The sequence below is a fragment of the Triticum aestivum genome, chromosome 7A, assembly GCF_018294505.1.
Source record: "Triticum aestivum cultivar Chinese Spring chromosome 7A, IWGSC CS RefSeq v2.1, whole genome shotgun sequence".
NCBI lineage: Eukaryota > Viridiplantae > Streptophyta > Magnoliopsida > Poales > Poaceae > Triticum > Triticum aestivum.
The window spans coordinates 443,227,412-443,246,516 of record NC_057812.1 but is presented as its reverse complement, the minus strand read 5'-3'; the positions used below and the strand labels follow the sequence as shown (position 1 = coordinate 443,246,516).

Genomic DNA, 19,105 nt, shown 5'->3' with positions numbered 1-19,105 from the left:
TTTGTTACCGGTGAGGAGCTCGTATGTCGTCTTGCCAAGTATCTTGTGAAGATACAAGCGATTCGTTGCATGACAAGCTGTCTCAACTGCTTCCGCCCAAAAGTGCTTTGGCGTCTTGTACTCATCAAGCATCGTTCTCGCCATTTCGATGAGTGTCTAGTTCTTCCTCTCAACAACTCCATTATGTTGAGGTGTGTACATAGCCGAGAACTCATGTGAAATCCCTTCTTCGTCAATAAAGGTGTCCACATTTGCGTTCTTGAACTCCGTTCCGTTGTCGCTGTGAACCTTCTTGATTTTCACTTCAAATTGATTTTGGGCCTTCCTAGCGAAGTTTATGAAGATCTTTTGGACCTGCGATTTATCATCGAGAAAGAACACCCACGTAAATCTTGAAAAATCACCAAGTATAACTAGACCAAAAGAATTTCCACCAAGACTTTTGTAAGCGTTATGACCAAAAAGATCAATGTGAAGTAGCTCGAGTGGCCTCCTTGTGGTCATGATGTTCTTCACGGGATGCCTTCCTCCAACCTGGTTACCTGCTTAACAAGCGCTGCAAAGTCTATCATTATCAAATATGACATCGTTAACGCCAAGGATATGATTTCCTTTAATAAGCTTGTCAAGGTTTCGCATACCAACATGACCTAATCGTCTATGCCATAACCAACCTTTAGAGGATTTAGCAATTAAGCAAGTTCTAGGTTGAGCCTTTCTAGTGAAATCAACAATGTAAAGATCACCTCTGCGTATACCGGTAAAGACTATTTTATGATTATCTCTACTAAACACTTGGCAATCTACTTCAGTGAATAGGACATTGAAACCGAAATCAGCAAGTCTAGATACTGAAAGTAATTTGTAGCCAAGAGATTCAACGAGCATGACATTTTGTATGGAGCTATCATGTGATATGGCCACCTTACCGAGGCCAACCACCTTACCCTTTGAGTTGTCACCGAAAGTGACATACTTTTGAGGACCATCGTTTTCAGCAAGCTCATGAAACATGTCTTTATCTCCAGACATGTGATCGATACATCCACTATCAAGAACCCATTCCTTTCCTCCTGTCATATATCCCCGAAGATTTGCCATAAGACCAAAGTGTCTTATTGCATCATCAAGATCAAAATCACTATCATCATCCTCGTCAAAGTATCCATGTTCAACATCGTCATGTGGTGGATCAAATCCTAGAGAGGGTGATTCGTTAGAGTGAGTTTGACAATGATCTTCTTTATGAATTTTAATAGCTTCGGAAATAATATGACTAATAATTCCAACATCTCTTTTGGTACGCATAAGGTTTGTAAGCTCAAATAGACAATCACCAAACATAGGATCATTGGAGTTCGTCTTACTCAAGGCAATAGACTTATGGAGAATTTCATCTGGATTTTTCAAGGAATAATTTGGAAAGCGTTCCTCAAGAAATTTCCATATGGTATAGGCACACTTAAGAGTAGGCAAACATCCAATCAAGTTTCTAGGAAAGCCTCTAGTGATAAGATTAATAGTTATAAGATTGCAAATCATGTCAATTGACTCATCAAGGGTAGGATGCATGGGATCAACATGAGGTGCACAAGGGCTAGCAATATACTTGTTCAAATGATATTCATTGAAAATCACAAGCATCTCATTTTTCCACTCATGAAAATACTCTCCATCAAGTATAGGCACTCTATGTCTAAGACTCCCCAAAGTAGACTCATCCATCTTCCTCCAATGGTGTTTAAACCAAAGCAATGGAGACCAAAGCTCTGATACCAATTGAAAGGATCGAGAAGAGGTGTCTAGAGGGGGTGATTAGACACTAAGTACCAAAAGTTGCAGTTTTTAATTTCTTTAAGTTTAAGTGGAGCTTTGGCACAAGTTTAACAAGCACAATACATATCAAGCAAGCATGCAAAGAGTATATGAGCAGTGAAAAGTAAAGCATGCAACTTGCAAGAATGTAAAAGGATGGGATTGGAGTGTGCAAACGCAATTTGGAGACATGGAGATTTTTGAGACGTGGTTCTGATATGTGGTGCTATCGTACATCCACGTTGATGGAGACTTCAACCCACGAAGGGTAACGGCTGCGCGAGTCCATGGAGGGATCCACCCATGAAGGGTCCACGAAGAAGCAACCTTGTCTATCCCACCATGGCCGTCGCCCATGAAGGACTTGCCTCACTAGCGGTAGATCTTCACGAAGTAGGCGATCTCCTTGCCCTTACAAACTCCTTGGTTCAACTCCACAATCTTGTCGGAGGCTCCCAAGTGACACCTAGCCAATCTAGGAGACACCACTCTCCAAGAAGTAACAAATGGTGTGTTGATGATGAACTCCTTGCTCTTGTGCTTCAAATGATAGTCTCCCCAACACTCAACTCTTTCTCTCACAGGATATGGATTTGGTGGAAAGAAGATTTGAGTGGAAAGCAACTTGGGGAAGGCTAGAGATCAAGATTCATATGGTAGGAATGGAATATCTTGGCCTCAACATAAGTGCAGGTGGTTCTCTCTCAGAAAAAGTAAGTTGGAAGTGTAGGTTCGTTCTGATGGCTCTCTTTACGAATGAAGAGGAGGTGGAGGGGTATATATAGCCTCCACACAAAATCTAACCGTTACACACAACTTGCCAATCTCGGTGGGACCGAATTGATAAACTCGATCGGACCGATTCAGCAAATCTAGTGACCGTTAGGATTTTCGGTGGGACCGACATGCAACTCGGTAGGACCGATATGGTTAGGGTTAGGGCATAACGTTATCTTGGTGAGACCGATTACACAAACTCGGTGAGACCGATTTTAGTAATACGCTAACCAGAGAGTTGGTCAGGTAAACTCGGTGGGACCGATTCGCTCATTTCGGTGAGACCGAAATGTTACGAAAGGGAAACAGAGAGTTTACATTGCAATCTTGGTAGGACCGATTACGCAAACTCGGTGAGACCGATTTTGGTAATAGATCCATAAGAGAGATTGCAATTCCATCTCGGTGAGATCGAGATCCCTATCGGTGAGACCGATTTGCCTAGGGTTTGTGCCAGTGGCTATGACATCTGAACTCGGTGGCGCCGGATAGAAAGAATAGGTGGGGCCGGGTTTGACTTTTGGTTTAGGTCATATGTGGATGTGAGAAAGTAGTTGAGGGCTTTGGAGCATATTACTAAGCACTTTGAGCAAGAGCCTCATTAAGCAACACCTCATCCCTCCTTGATAGTATTGGCTTTTCCTATAGACTCAATGTGATCTTAGATCACTAAAATAGAAAATGTAGAGTCTTGAGCTTTGAGCTTGAGCCAATCCTTTTGTCCTTAGCATTTTGAAGGGGTTCCACATCCTCTAGTCCATGCCACTTCATTGTTGAACTTATATGAAACATACTAGGTAAAAGTGTTAGTCCAACAAGAGATATGTTGACATTAATTACCAAAACCACCTAGGGAGCACTTGTGCTTTCAGAGGCGCTCGTTGCTGCTCGATGCAGGGAAGCAAAGGAAGGTGACGCGCCACAGGGAGGTCCTCCGGCGAGGCAGGGAATGACTGGAAGACGCCGGAGAGCAGCAGATCCGGGCGCGGGCGGCATCGGGGCCCCAACTCCGGCCGGATCTAGGCGGAGATGACCGGATCCACCACGGGGATGGCGAGGCCGGCGAGCTCCGATGAGTGGAGGGTGACCTGGGGCGGAGCAGTGGGTCAGTGGGCGGCGGCAACGACGGATGGCGGTGCAGGGGATCGATGAGGCCGACGGGATGCGCGAGGAAGAAGGGTCGCGGGCGCTGGTGGTCTCCGGCATGGGCGACGGTAACCGGCGGCGCTCGGGAGGAGCTTGGGTGCGCGGGACGAGCCCCTGGCTCAGGCGCTCGCGGGCGCCTGCGACTGCGGCAGCAGGCGGCTCAGGCCCGGGCGGGCCAGCGATGGGCTTCCAGGTCCGCGGCGAAGTTAGGGGAGGCGGGCGCGACGTGACTTTGTCTGGTTGGCTGCGCGCGGTGGCTGGCGACGGCGCTGCGAATCGGAGTGCGCCAAGTGGCGGGGATGCGGTGGCCGACGCGGAAACGGAGGGGAGCGGCAGCGCTGATGATTGGGGCGGCGCGGAAAACAAGGAGGGGGTTAGGAGGCTGCCAAAAATGGAAGGGGAGGGGTTTAAATAGGAAAGGAGGCTAGGATTAGGGTTAGGAGGGGTTTCTGGAGCGTTTCGGATCCTTCGATCATGATCGTGAGGCTCTAGATAGATGGGGAACTAGGTGGGGTTTGTGGGCTGTGTAGGAGAGGTCTCAGGCTGAGAAGAGAGAGACGGAAATGCAGCCCGGCAAGGTTTCCGGAGACCGAAAGCGTCCGACGTTTGACCGGCTTATAGTGCCGCTATATGTTTAATGGTTGGGCTATCAAACGAGCTCCGAATGCGGCGAAACTTGACAGACGGTCTATCTACACTATAATAAGACCGCACGCCAACTTTCATACCATTCCGAGAACATTTTCCGGCCACTTATAAAATAATATTACGGACGTGTCGCGGGCGCGTGCAAGTGTGTTTGGGCTCAAAACGGACAACGGAAGGAACGGGGACTGGGACGGATGCAAGTTTCGAAAACATGCAGATGCAATGCGAATGATGACATGGCAAGATGCAACACACAAGCGAATGACAAGGCAACAACAGTGAATAATTGGAGGACACCTGCCGTGACGGTCTCGGGGCGTTACACCCCCCCCCCCAGCTTGAGTGATACTTTCTCCTTCACGAGGCAAATATATATATATATATATATATATATATATATATATATATATATATATATATATATAATTCCGATCACAATGAACCAGATGCATAGGATAAAACTTCTGATGAAATTCCAATTTCAATCAGTTGGTGTTCCATGATCCAATATGATTCAATAGCCTATACCATGTCAATGCCTTTCCCTTCAAAGATAAAGGGAAGACTTTCTTATTGACAACATTCTCAGGCATACATGCAAACTTAAATAATTCACAAACTTCATCCACATAGATTAGGTGCATATCGGGATGTAATGTTCCATCTCCTGCATAAGGATTAGCTAGCAGTTTCTCTATCATACCCGAAGGAATTTCATAACAAATATTTTCAGTAGGTGCAGTAGGTTGAGGAGCAACTAATTGTGATTGCGTTCGAGGTGAAGATACCCCGAACAAACCCCTAAAAGGATTATTTTTCATAGTAACAAGTGACGGTGAATTTAGCACACTATATAAATGTTTCCTTACCAAAGGCGCTTCACTCCCTAGCACGCCAGAAAAGAGTCTTGATGACCCACAAGTATAGGGGATCTATCTTAGTCCTTTCGATAAGTAAGAGTGTCGAACCCGACGAGAAGCAGAAGGAAATGACAAGCGGTTTTCAGCAAGGTATTCTCTGCAAGCACCGAAATTATCAGTAACAGATAGTTTTATGATAAGATAAATCGTAACAGGTAACAAGTAAATTAAGTAACTAAGGTGCAGCAAGCTGGCCCAATCCTTTTTGTAGCAAAGGACAAGCCTGGACTAACTCTTATATAAAGGAAAGCGCTCCCGAGGACACATGGGATTTGGTGTCAAGCTAGTTTTCATCATGCTCATATGATTTGTGTTCGTCACTTTGATAATTTGATATGTGGGTGGACCGGTGCTTGGGTGCTGCCCTTCCTTGGACAAGCCTCCCACTTATGATTAACCCCTCTCGCAAGCATCCGCAACTACGAAAGAAGAGTTAAGGCAAACCTAACCATAGCATGAAACATATGGATCCAAATCAGCCCCATACGAAGCAACGCTGTAATGCCCCGGACACACCCGCCGGTGGTCGTTACTCCTGGCGGGATCTAGACTGGCCCCACAGATCAATACTAGTCTTTTATGCGCACTTTTTCCTCACTCGTGCGCACCCGGGAGCAACTTCCCGGTCGGTCACCCATCCTGACACTACTCCAAGCTGAGCACGCTTAACTTTGGAGTTCTGTCTGAATGGGCTCCCAGAAAAGAAGGAATTCCTTATTGATATGAGTAGTCTATCATCCCTATTAAACCAGGCTATCACATACACCCTCACTCAGAGGAACCGACGTCCTCGTCGGGCCACAGGAACGTTCCCTCTTGGCACATACGTCTGTGCATCCAGTCCGGTACATGTGCCATGTCGGGTGCCACGACGGGTCACAAACGTCATGAACAACATGACCGCGCACCTGTCCGCAACCATCCATGTAACCACGAGGGTCGGCTCTGATACCAAATTGTAACGCCCCGGACACACCCGCCGGTGGTCGTTACTTCAGGCGGGATCTAGACTGGCCCCACAGATCAATACTAGTCTTTTCTGCGCACTTTGTCCTCACTCGTGCGCACCCGGGAGCAACTTCCCGATCGGTCACCCATCCTGACACTACTTCAAGCTAAGCACACTTAACTTTGGAGTTCTGTCCGAATGGGCTCCCGAAAAAGAAGGAATTCTTTATTGATATGAGTAGTCTATCATCCCTATTAAGCCAGTCTATCACAAACGCATAAACTAGGGTTTAATCTTCTGTCACTCTAGCAACCCATCATCTACTTATTACTTCCCAATGCCTTCCCTTAGACCCAAATAATGATGAAGTGTCATGTAGTCGACGTTCACATAACACCACTAGAGGAGAGACAACATACATGTCATCAAAATATCGAACGAATACCAAATTCACATGATTACTTATAACAAGACTTCTCCCATGTCCTCAGGAACAAACGTAACTACTCACAAAGCATATTCATAATCAAGATCAGAGGAGTATTAATTATCATTAATGATCTGAAAATATAATCCTCCACTGGATAAACCAACTAGCATCAACTACAAAGAGTAATCAACACTACTAGCAACCCACAGGTACCAATCTAAGGTTTTGGGACCAAGATCGAATACAAGAGATGAACTAGGGTTTGAGAGGAGATGGTGCTGGTGAAGATGTTGATGGAGATTGACCCCCTCTCGATGAGAAGATCGATGGTGACGACGATGGCGACGATTTCCCCTTCCCGGAGGGATGTTTCCCCAGCAGAACAGCTCCGCCGGAGCCCTAGATTGGTTCTGCCTAGGTTCCGCCTCGAGACGGCGGCGCTTCGTCCCGAAAGCTTCTTGATTTTTTCCAGGGTGAAAGACATCATATAGCCAAAGATGGGCACTGGAGGTGTGCCAGGGGGCCCACAAGGTCAGGGGGCGCGCCTAGGGGGTAGGGCGCACCCTCCACCCTTGTGGCTGGCTGGTGGCCCCCCTCTGGTACTTTCTCCGTCCAATATTTTTTATATATTCTAAAAACATGCTCCGCAAAGTTTCAGGACTTTTGGAGTTGTGCAGAATAGGTCTTTAATATTTGCTCCTTTTCCAGTCCAGAATTCCAGCTGCCGGCATTCTCCCTTTTCATATAAACCTTATAAAATAAGAGAGAATAGGCATAGTATTGTGATATAATGTGTAATAACGGCCCATAATGCAATAAATATTAATATAAAAGCATGATGCAAAATGTACGTGTCAGGCATCAATGTGCTCCAATGATCTCCTTTGTTCAAGAGATTTTGTGATGAGGACGCTCCGGCGTGCAACTACACCGTCAACGAGCGCAACTACAACATGGGGTACTACCTTGCTTATGTTATCTATCCTCAGTGGGTGGCGTTTGTGAAGACTATATCCAACCCTCATGGTAGGAAAACAATATCTCATTGCGCAAGTGCAAGAAGGTGCTAGGAATGACGTCGGGAGGGCATTTGGAGTGGTCCAAGCTCATTGGAGTATTGTTCGTGCAGTTGTAATGATGTGGGAACAAGAAACGCTTTGGCAGACAACATTATAGAGGATGAGGGCAAAGACGCAGCCTCCACGCATGATTTTGAGAAGCCTAGAGTTCAGGTCCGCCTCCCAGAACAAGATGTGGAGCATATTGCCAACTTTCCTGAGATGCATCAACAACTTTAAGATCAACAGATGTACTCTGGAAATCATTGAACTATTGTTTTTATGTTTGAATTGTGCACTGTGAAGAAATTTTATGTTTGGACTATGTATTTTTATGTACGAATAATTTTAATATGTATGTGAATGCATGCATATGAGGTTTCAAAAATATGGATTATGATTACAGTGAGACATTTGAAGGGCCGGACTTGCGTTGTCCACGCACACATCCAGGCGGACGTATAGAGGCCCGGATTTGCCGGTCCGGTTGTAGATGCTCTTACCAGGCATTGCATTACTGTCCTTTGCTACCAGCGGTCTACCAAGGCACATTTGTTTTTAAAGTTGTCATTTGGAAAACTTCGTGAAATTACTGTCACGGCGGTCTACCAGGCATTGCATCGCTGTCATTTGGAAAACTCTGTGAAAACCATATTTTAAAGTTTCGAAAAAATCTGAAGAAAAATACAGAATGTTAAGAGGGTGATGTTTTTTTGCCATGTAAAATTTCAAGTTGAAACACATTATGAGATGTGAGCTATGAAAAAGATAAATTCAGCCCTGAATAAGGACATTACTGTTTGGCACTATTCAAAACTGTTTCTATCTTTTTCACATCTCACATCTCGTAATGTGTTTCAACTTGAAATTTGTGTGGCAATAAAACATCATCCTCTTAACATTTCGTATTTTTTTGAGATTGTTTTGAAACTTCAAAACATCTTTTTATCGTGGTTTCCACCGGTTTCCACCGAATGTTGATTTCCATATAATATTCTCCCTTTTGAAAAATTCTACTACCAAAGTACCACAGCGAAATATATATACACGCTGATGTCCGCAGTTGAGAGTATGAAAATATACACTAGCACATGCAACCGAGAGAAATGGTTGGAGGGTGTGCTGTGCTCAACAACGGGTGTTGTAAATATATAACATAAAAAACATAAATAGGGAAATATGGTAGAAATGACACATCAGCGTATAACTATGTGGTGCATCATAGCAACTTATTTTCAAATTCCATGTGACATGCATTAACTCGTTCACCCCATTGCCCCACGCCACACACACACACACACACACACACACACACACACACACACACACACATCCATATCCAGGAAAAAAAATCCATATCCAGGAATCCTCCTACCAACGACGACCCAGCACACACGGCCGAGGCCTATATGTATGGCACCCCTCCCTTCACCGCATGATGTGTTCCCCATCAGCTATCTTCCCCACTCCCACTTTGCAGTCCACACATACGCATGCATTTCTCATACAATATATCATGCATCTCATCTAAGCTAGTGACAGCACATGCATCACCAATCGCCATATCTTTCAAAGGGAAATGGAGCATGAATGAAGTCTCCGTGTACTAGCTACTAGCTACTGCTAGCTCGGTTCCTCGAGAATGTGATAGCAATGGCAACATTGCAAAGGTGATGAAGCTAGCTTAACTGCTGGGATATGATATGATGTGCCTGGCTCCCTGTATGCCACTCATCCAGAGCAACATCTTTTGCAATAAGGTTGCCTGCGATGGATGGCGTGCACGGATCCAAGCATATCGAACCCTCTCCCTCTCGTCTCCTAGTTAGTTTCATCGTTGTTTATCTTCTCTTTTAAGCTATCAGTTTTCTCTCCATGGCGCTTGATGATGTTCATAGTTAATACTATATAGTATCCCCCCAGTGATCTGCTCTCGATATACATAGTATCAGCATGGAAAAGAAATCAATCAAATTTTAACTGGTTTTCTTCAATGTGTCAGCTATACATGTTATTTTATATTAATGTATATGTCAATACGGTTAATTATTATTTGTTCAACAACCATACGCGTGCATGCTAGTAATGAAAATGATGATTTCGTATATATGTTTGGACAATGCAAATCGTGGAGTATATATGAGCAAGCAAGTAAATTAGTGTTTCCCTAGCTTCCTCAAGTCTTCTGGATGACATCTTAACTTAGCATCAAGTTATATTTTCAGGGTTAAATTTGCCCCAGTTATGATTAACTCTCACTTTGATAGCCGGCAAAAGTCGGAGAATCTGCAGACAATTTCAGGTCTTCGGGAAGCAGTGCCCATTTCAGGTCTTCGAGAAGCAGTGCCTTCCAGAAGTTGAGCCCAACCTAGTTTGAAGAGCTACAAGATGACCAGATGTTCCATATATGTATATAGATTTTCCGTTTCGGAAGAAATATATGTATAGATTTCAAGTCGTTCACACTTCTACCCACGTAATTTCTCATTTTATTTTCATTGTACAAGACAGTTTCTGCCCTAGTTGCAGAAAGACACAAAACAGCCTTCTGCACATTCCAAAGGGAAAAAATGAGACTGAGAATTTGATCATTAACTTGATTGTAATCAGGCATGAATCACATTAGTATTTTCATCGGTAGTACTACTTCTGTCCTTTACTTCCAGACACTAATTGATCTTTATGGTGCTTTCTCTCTCAAATTGAGAACTTTATCAATAGAGTAGCAGCGTAGGCCATACTTTCTTCCTTTTTATGGTGGCGCAGGTTCCAAGACATGATACATTTGACCACTTTTTCTGTAGCTCATGTTAGCACCAAAAAAAGAGGAAAATAAACTTTTGATGACAACCTACTTATTCATTGTTTATGTTTAGTATGACCAGTGCAAATAGTTACCTTAGGGCATCTTCAGCCGCACCCCCAACAGGCCCCCCAGGCCACTTTTTCGGCGCCGGCGCCGAAAAAACGGCCCAGTCACGCCCCCAGGACGCCGAAAATCGCCGGTTCGGACCTTTTTTCCGCCCGGCGGTCACAGGCCGAACCCGGCGTGCTGGGGAGAAGTTGGGGGCTCCGGCGCTAGGGAAAAGCACGCCTGGCCCACACCGATAGGGGAAAAGTCAAGGTTTTCTTCCCCCGACTCGCCTCGCACCCCCCGCGCCCTCGGCCACCACTAGCTATATCCCGGCGACGGCCGCCGCCCTACTCCGGTAGATAGCCATTCCCCGCCGGAAAATAGCAGCGGCCGCCGCCCTACTCCGGTAGATAGCCATTCACCGATGCTCCACTTCATGACGAGAGAACATTTCGGCGCCGTTATCGAATGAGCCGAAAGCTCTTCCTCAGGATTGTGAATTCCATCCGGGAGTTCGACAACTACTTCAAGTGCAAGATGGATTGCACTGGCGCTCTTGGATTCACCTCCATCCAGAAGTGCACGACAGCGATGAGGATGCTTGCATATGGAGCTCCCAGTGATTCACTCGGCGACTATGGGAACATGGCCGAGTCCACCAGTATAGAGTGTTTCTACAAGTTATGTCGGGCAGTGGTGGCAGTGTTTGGGCCACAATACTTGAGAACACCCAATGCGGAAGAACTGCTCGGATCCTAGCCCGGAATGCAGCAAGAGGATTTCCTGGGATGCTTGGAAGCATCGACTGCATGCATTAGAAATGGAAGAACTGCCCATTTGGTTGGCAGGGGATGTACAAAGGCGCCAAAGGCGGTTGCAGTGTGGTGCTTGAGGCGGTAGCCACACAGGACCTCTGGATTTGGCACTCCTTCTTTGGTATGCCAGGAACTCACAATGACATCAACGTGCTGCAGTGCTCTCCTGTTTTTGCCAAGCTCGTTGAGGGCCATTCTCCTCCGGTGAACTTCGAGATCAATGGGCACCAATACAACAAGGGGTACTATCTAGCTGACGGCATCTATCCAAGATGGTCGACATTTGTGAAGACGATCTCAAACCCTGTGGCAGGAGGCAAGAACGCCTGGTTTGCGAAGCTTCAGGAGGCTTGCAGGAAGGATGTCGAGCAGGCATTTGGTGTGCTCCAATCTCGATTTGCTGTTGTTCGGTACCCCGCTCAGACCTGGTCCAAAGATCAAATGTGGGAGATTATGACTTGCTGTGTCATCTTGCACAACATGATCATCGAGAGCGAGCAAGAAGACCCAGTGTTTGACACTGAACCATACTACAGGCAGGGTCCTCTAGCCGAAGTTGATCACCAGCTACCGGCAACTTGGACTGCCTATCTCAGTATGCGTCAGGAGATCCGAGACACGCAGGTGCATCATCAACTGCAGAAAGATCTGATTGAGCACCTATGGAGGCTCAAGGGGACGCCGTGTGATGAAATACGAGTTTTTATTTGTTGAACTATATAATTTGTATTGAACTATTTGTTGTTGTACTATTTTGTTGAAGTATTTGATTTTTCTGTGATGAAATATGTGATAAGAAATAATTGTGTTAATAATTGAACGCCGAGACACGGCGAAACCACGCCGAATATGGGCCTATTCTCGCCCATATGGGCCCTTTATTCGCTGAAATTGGGCTGCAAAGTGGACCAATTTCGACGCCTGGGGGCGAGCTGGGGGCGACGACTGGGCGCAAAACCGCCCCCAGCACCGAGTGTATCGCCGGCTCGCCCCAGAGGGCGATTTTTATACGTCCTGGTGGGGCCAACGGCTGGAGATGTCCTTAGAATGGAGGGGGTACCGGTGGATCTTCTTATGTGTAGTACTAGTATACTGTATCCCTGCACACAAAAAAATACTAGTATACTGTAAAAAAGATCTAAAAACTAGCGGTTGCTATATCAAGTTTGATAATTATTTCAGTCCATCTTTGGAAAAAAATATTTCTTCACATGCATTTCCATTAAAGAAACCGCCATAAACCACTATCGGAATAAAAAACTAACAAGTTTCATTATTTCGGACGTGTTGAGTAATCGCCGTAGACACGTGAAATCCATTTCTCCCTCCATGACTCCAATGATTGATCGACTTGAACGAACAATGAACAGTTTCCCCATATAGTACTCGCCTGAAATAGTCATCGGCAGGTGATGCAGGTCATGGTCGGCTAGCTGACTTGACTGTTGCTACTGCATACCCTGGACCTTTACCTCAGCATATGTTCCAGACAAACCATAATACCACATACTCCTTCCGTCCAAAAAAAAATTGTTCCAGGTTTGTCTCTTAAATGGATGTATCTAACACTAACTTGATGCTAGATACATCTATTTGAGAGACAAGTTTTTCCGGACGGAGGGAGTACACAATAAACACTACTGTAATGGATGTCAATGCGCGCGCGCACACACACACATGCGACATTAACAGTGTCACAAGGATCCGCTTAATTAGCTGGCGGCATCGACCACCTCGGCCTAGAGGCAAGTTTAATTTTTGTGGGCGGGCATGTTGCATTGAACGAAATAGTGTGATCGGGACGTTGCCCCACATTAGGGCTAGCTGGCGGCATCGACAACCTCGGCCGGCAGGTTAGTTTATTTAATATTTATTTTTGGATGAATTGGTTGGAGCACGCAACGGAACAATGCCGACGGAGAAAGACATACCGCGCCCCTTCAGCTTAGCTGGCGGCGTCGACCGTCTCGGCATGCTGGTCAGGATGAGGTGAAGGGCTCAAGGCTGCTGGCGAGTGCGCCAGTGTGGTGATATTTTTTTAAGCCGGCAATGTGTGCCAGCACTGGCATGGTGCCAGCATGATCTATGGCCGCTGGCATGGTCTGTGGCCGCAAGTCTTTTTTTAAAATTGTGCGTGGACATGAAATGGGTCGGCGCGTTGGGCGCACTATCGACCCGAATGCAAACTGGACGGACGCCGGGCGAGCGGCTGACCCAAACGGACAAAATGCGGACAAATGCGCCGTCCGTTTGGGTTGGCCCGTTGGAGTTGCTCTTAACAGTGTCACAAGGATCCGCTTAATTAGCTAGCGGCATCGACCACCTCGGCCTAGAGGCAAGTTTAATTTTTGTGGGCGGACATGTTGCATTGAGCGAAATAGTGTGACCGGGACGTCGCGCGACACATTAGGGCTAGCTGGTGGCATCGACAACCTCGGCCGGCAGGTTAGTTTATTTAATATTTATTTTTGGCTGAATTAGTTGAAGCACGCAACGGAACAATGCCGACGGAGGCAGGCATATCGCGCCACCTTCGGCTTAGCTGGCGGCGTCGACCGTCTCGGCATGCTGGTCAGGATGAGGTGAAGGGCTCAAGGCTGCCATTGCTGCCGAGAGGCAGGGCACAGCCATGTTAGCACCCTCAGTGGATGCAGTGGGAGGAATCCACCTGACTCCAGTATGTGGACAAGGTAGAAAATGCCATAGATGGCAAGCACTATGCAGATCGATGCAGGTGCATGGTAGCTCAGTCAGTGAACTGCATGCATTTGCCATTGCTTGTCTCTGCAAAGGCTCAGATCTTGCAGGAGATGTCTAGCCATGCAGCACGAGAAACCACATGTGCTCCGCAAATGAGCCACGCAGTAACATCTAAACAGTAGTGCCAAAAGGTACAAGGACGCTAGTGTTAGTAGTATATGCATGGTAAGCAGCGGTGAAACACTGCAAAAGGAAAAATCGTACTAGTAGTAGGGTTTTACTTACCCTCTTTTACAGGTTAAATTATTACTTGGGGTGACAAAGGAAAAATATATGAGCAGCTAAAAAGATACTGTCTACTTGGATTTGAAGAAAGTGCGATTCATGGACTTGTTAATAATATTTTGGACCAGTGATGGATATTCGGCCAGTTCCTTAGCTCTACATGATTGTTGCATTGATTTGCTCACTACAATGCTAGTGCTCTTCCCATCTCTGGTGGGAAACAACAACTACTTACTAGTAAGAACTTACATCAACGGTGAGTGAAGAATAAAGATGTAGCTATGCAACGTTTTGCTTCATCTCATTTGTGATTTCCTGGAAGACCCGCAAGCGGTTCTGTGGCCTCCACGGTCTTGTGCTCGCCGCGTTCTTCGGCCACCGGTTAGTGGCCTCGGTGTGATTGGCACCCTGAGAGTGTCCATTGTCACCGAATGGTGCATGACTGTGGAAAAGTGAACGCTGAGCTGCACTGCTTCTCGATGGTGTTTGCTTGGTGCCTTGAGCTTTCTCATTGAGATGCATCGTGTTGAGCATTTGGCAGACTCGATTGCTGTGATCTTGAACCTTCTGCTGCTTCCACGCTGGAGCTGTCCTAGCAAAATTCCGGTTCACGTTCTCATCTGTCGACGTTCTGGAGTCGTTACATCTCCATGAACCTGCAGCTGAACTTTGTCCCGGAACACCCGCGACCGGGGTTTTGAGGCTGCTGCTTCCTTGAGAAGATGATGATGTTTTGTCCCTCTGCTCACTTGCATCCTTGCTGCTCTCGCCTTGCGCGCTAGTGTTCTTGCCACTGCCCAGCTGTTGTTCCTCCTCCACCATGTCAGCCCACGCTTTTCTACCACCATCAACCAAACCCTTCCCCTCTTGCACAGGGTTCTCACTAGCATCCATGGCACCATTAGGTTTTGGTAGGCATTCAGCTGAGCTAGGAGTTTGAACTTGATCCTGTGTGCTGATATTTGGTCTGTCCTTTCTTACCAGCCGCTTTCGTAGTTTCTCAAGTTGAGACTGTGGTGTGGCAGCATCATTGAACAGTCTTGAAAGATATTCGTACTCCTGCAGACTTTGTCCATTCTTCTCTCCATCACTAGCAGCCATAATTTGTGGTCCTTTATGCTTCAACTGAGTTACCGGAGATGGAAGCACTTGTGAGTTGCAATCCCCATGCTTCTCTGTATCCACCGAAACTGAAGCCTGCAGTTCTTCATAATTCAGTTGAGTTGAAGAGCTAGAGAATATTTGTGGATGTAGATATTCAAGACTCTCCGCATCAGCAGCAAGTAAAATCTGTGAATCTTTAGACTTCATCTGAGTTACGGGAGAAGGGAGTGTTTGTGACTCAAGTTCCCTAAGCATTTCAGTAGCCCGTGCAAAAGATCTCAAATGGTTTTCATCTTTGCAGTTGTAAGGTATAGGTTGGAGAAGGTATTTAGCTTCAGCTACCTTTCCCATCTTCATCAAGCAGATGGCTAAATTACACTCTTTGTTATAATCAGCTTCCATAGCAAGAGCTTGCCTGCAAGTGTCAAACGCCAAGTCAGTAGCAGCTGGATTTAGTTGAACGAGCTTTACTGGAAATGATGCATGAGGTTATGACAGAAAAAACAGGGTCCACTTCTACTAATATCAGCATTTATCAGTGCTGAGAACAGTCATTTCTGCATCCTTGATGCGGACTGACAAACTACTCCCTCTGTCAAATATAAAAGGTCCCCTCAAATTTCAAGCCTAAATTTGACTAACAAAATATGAGTTGTATACCGTAAGAGTTACACCATTGGAAACCTCTTTCAAATACGAACCCAATGATATAATTTTTGTGGCATATAATTCATAACTTTTTTAGTAAAATTCATGGCCAAATTTAGGTTCAAAATTCGAGGGTGTGCATATATTTGAACGAAGGGAGTACAATGGTGCAATAATATTATTCTTACAAATAGCACCAAAAAAAGGATTGAGAATTTCAAGAGAATACGATCATGTCTAACGAAATCCACATCAGCTTAATAAGTCCATCACCAACATAGATATACCTGTAGAGCATTTCAGCCTCCTCATAGTTTTCAGACTGCATATAGGCCCAGGCGAGGTTACCCAACAACCTTCATGACAAAGCAGAGCCTTAGAATGGCATTTGCGGGACAAATGAAGATGTACGGAAGACTTTTATTACCTTGCCTTTTCATCCCTCAGAGAGAGATAGACTACTCTTCCATGAGATTTAGACAGCTTCGCTTTCCACCGGCCAGAAGCTAGATCCTCATCAACCATTCTCAGCTTCACTGTCAGCATTTCAATCTGTTCTTTTGTCCTACCGCATTTCTGGTTCAACACAGACAAGATTTTTATCAATACTAGGCTAACTATTCATACACAAATGCGGTATGGGTTTATTATTAGCTGATGACTTTTTCGATGGGTTTGCAATATATTAATCTGTTCAGGATCTACTAGTATAATCAAACGTCAAAAGTGGGCTTCAGAAGAAACGTTTAGCTTATATACGTAAATTTACAGGACAGAGATACCTTGTATAGGTCAAGAGGAATATTGTCAAGAGACTCCTGAGCTTCATTTGGACAACGGTGACGGAAGGATCTTATCGCTTCGATGGCTTCTTCAGCCCGATTTGCTTGTTTTAGTACAGTAGCCATATCCTTCAGTGCACTCTCAATTCGTTCACCACTGTTAATAGCTGCCCAGAACAATGGAACTGCCTTGTTTGGATCCTTTTCAATTAACTGGAATAACAGAAGCAAAGTGAGGAAACAAAGAGAAACACAAGCTTATCTTACAAAAGCTTTAAGATCAAGATTGTAAATGCATCTTGATTGATTCAAAAGTCTGCAAGTGCCACAGATAAAATAAAAAATACACTGTGGAAAAGCAGGTAATGCACAGAAGCATTTCAGAGCATCAGGCAGAATGAGCACCTGTTACAGCTACTAGTGAGACACAAACATAGTGCAGTACACCATCACATCTTGCCAAACCGTTTCGATATAATATTTTAATACAACAAACTTCCGGTAACAGAACACCTACTCACCTAGACATATGTAGAAGGGCAAAACTTTCGTGCCACTTTAGGCTAATGTCATTTTTTTTCCAAAATTGTTATTTATGCCAGGGAGTCTACTTTCATATTTCTCTTTGTTATGCAGTTAACAGATATCCTGATACAACTGAAGATGGTGTGAAACAGCCATATAATGGTTTTTCATTGGAAAAATACTAAGCTTCAAAGCTAGTGCATCCTTCTCTCCACTATACTACTCGAGGATTTGGTGAATTTAGCATCTCACGAGATTCAGCAAGCTGCAGTTATTACAGAATAGCATTACGATGCAACTAAAAGAACAATGATAGGTTCATTGAAGACAAAATTGAATGAATTGACTCAGGCCCATGATGCATATTTATTGACATTTGGCCCCAGGAAAATGGATGCCAATGAGTTTTCACAAAAGAGCGCTGTAGTGTTAACAATTGAGGCAGCCTGGTGGCGCTTGAGCTTTGCATGATGCAACTGTGCAAGTCAAGGAAGCTAGCACTAACTGTTATCACTAGTACACTGGGCACTGGGGGGGGGGGGGGGGGGGGGGGGGGGGGGGGGGACACGTTAGGAGAAAATCAAGTTCCCTCCTAAATTTCAGTTCCGCAGTTATCCTGAAGAATTGCATCCATTTAGCCAGCCCGATTGGTAATGGCCAGAACCAGATAGATATAGCGCTCAATTTTGGACCCTGAAGGGGAAGAAATTGCACCTGATGGTGGTGCTCGATCGTATTACCTGCTCTTGCTTCGCCCGCAAGTACGGGGAGTCGACCGCCGGCGGCGCCCTCGGTGGCCGGGAACACCCTCCCCCGCTCACCAGCGGGGTGACGCGGTAGGAGCAGCAGCCGGCGCTCAAGGGCGGAGTGACGTGGTTCCCGGAACCGGCGGGGGTGCAGGGGCTCCACCTCTGCGGTACCGCCTCCGCCGCGCCCCTCGGGGACGTCCACGGCGGCAGCCGCCTACCCCCGCTCGGCATGTCGGAATTCCGTCGAACACCTGTGGTGCGTTCGCCGGAAAGCCAGACACCCCCGATAGAAAAACTCTCCCCGATTCCGGGAAAGGGAACAACCCGGCGTCGATCACAGCAGAGAAGCCCTCGCCTCCGAGACGGATCAGTTCGCCGGCGATCGCATCCGCAAGAAGAATTCCTCGGAGCCAGCGAGAGGAGGGAAGCGGAACGAACGGCCTGTTATATACGCCAACCGGAGAACGGAAGAAATTTTTTGAAACGGATGGAGGGAGGGAGGGTGCCGACGTGGATGGCGTCGCGGGCCCACATTTGGCCGACGTGGACGTCGCGTCACGGGGTTCCCGTTGGCTCGCGTACTAGTGCTGGCAGTAACTGCAGCTCATGCGCCTCTAGTGCTGGCAGTAACTGCAGCTCATGCGCCTCTAGTGCGTGCATGTAATGCGTATCGATTGATCGGTTGGTTTCGAGCTTTGCATTCATGCACACGCGACGCATGTGCTGCTCATGGCCATAGGTTTTACCTTGATCCGATTCTCGTTTAAAAGAAAGTTTACAAACAACCTTGCTTCACCGTTTCACACCAAAAATATGCAAAAATTTCAAGAAAAATACATAACTTCTTTTTTCCTCAATGCATCATTTGGCAAACCTTGGAGTTCTGATGTTTGAAATGTA

General features: G+C 46.0%; 1 protein-coding gene across 2 annotated transcripts; it reads right to left on the bottom strand.

The window, feature by feature from the left end:
- Positions 1-14,477: 14,477 nt before the first annotated feature.
- LOC123147460 (protein POLLENLESS 3) lies at positions 14,478-18,805 on the bottom strand. 2 transcript variants are annotated; one of them, XM_044566709.1, is made up of 6 exons: positions 18,197-18,805; positions 16,932-17,144; positions 16,577-16,725; positions 16,437-16,505; positions 15,844-15,916; positions 14,478-15,594 (listed from the first exon to the last, which is right to left on the bottom strand). In XM_044566709.1, exons 1-6 carry the CDS (start codon positions 18,434-18,436, stop codon positions 14,677-14,679), a joined length of 1,662 nt encoding a protein of 553 aa, XP_044422644.1. In that variant the 5' UTR covers positions 18,437-18,805; the 3' UTR covers positions 14,478-14,676. The 2 variants fall into 2 exon arrangements, with proteins under 2 accessions (XP_044422644.1, XP_044422643.1); XM_044566708.1 differs by having other exon boundaries at positions 14,478-15,916; positions 18,197-18,802.
- Between the last annotated feature and the right edge of the window lie 300 nt (positions 18,806-19,105).

Coding starts and splice junctions, on each gene's coding strand:
- LOC123147460 (XM_044566708.1), bottom strand. CDS start 18,436: ATGCCGAGCGGGGGTAGGCGGCTGCCGCCGTGGACGTCCCCGAGGGGC. Junction 16,726..16,931: donor TTCCTCTTGACCTATACAAG/GTATCTCTGTCC, acceptor GTGTTGAACCAG/AAATGCGGTAGGACAAAAGA. Junction 16,506..16,576: donor CTGAGGGATGAAAAGGCAAG/GTAATAAAAGTC, acceptor TTTGTCATGAAG/GTTGTTGGGTAACCTCGCCT.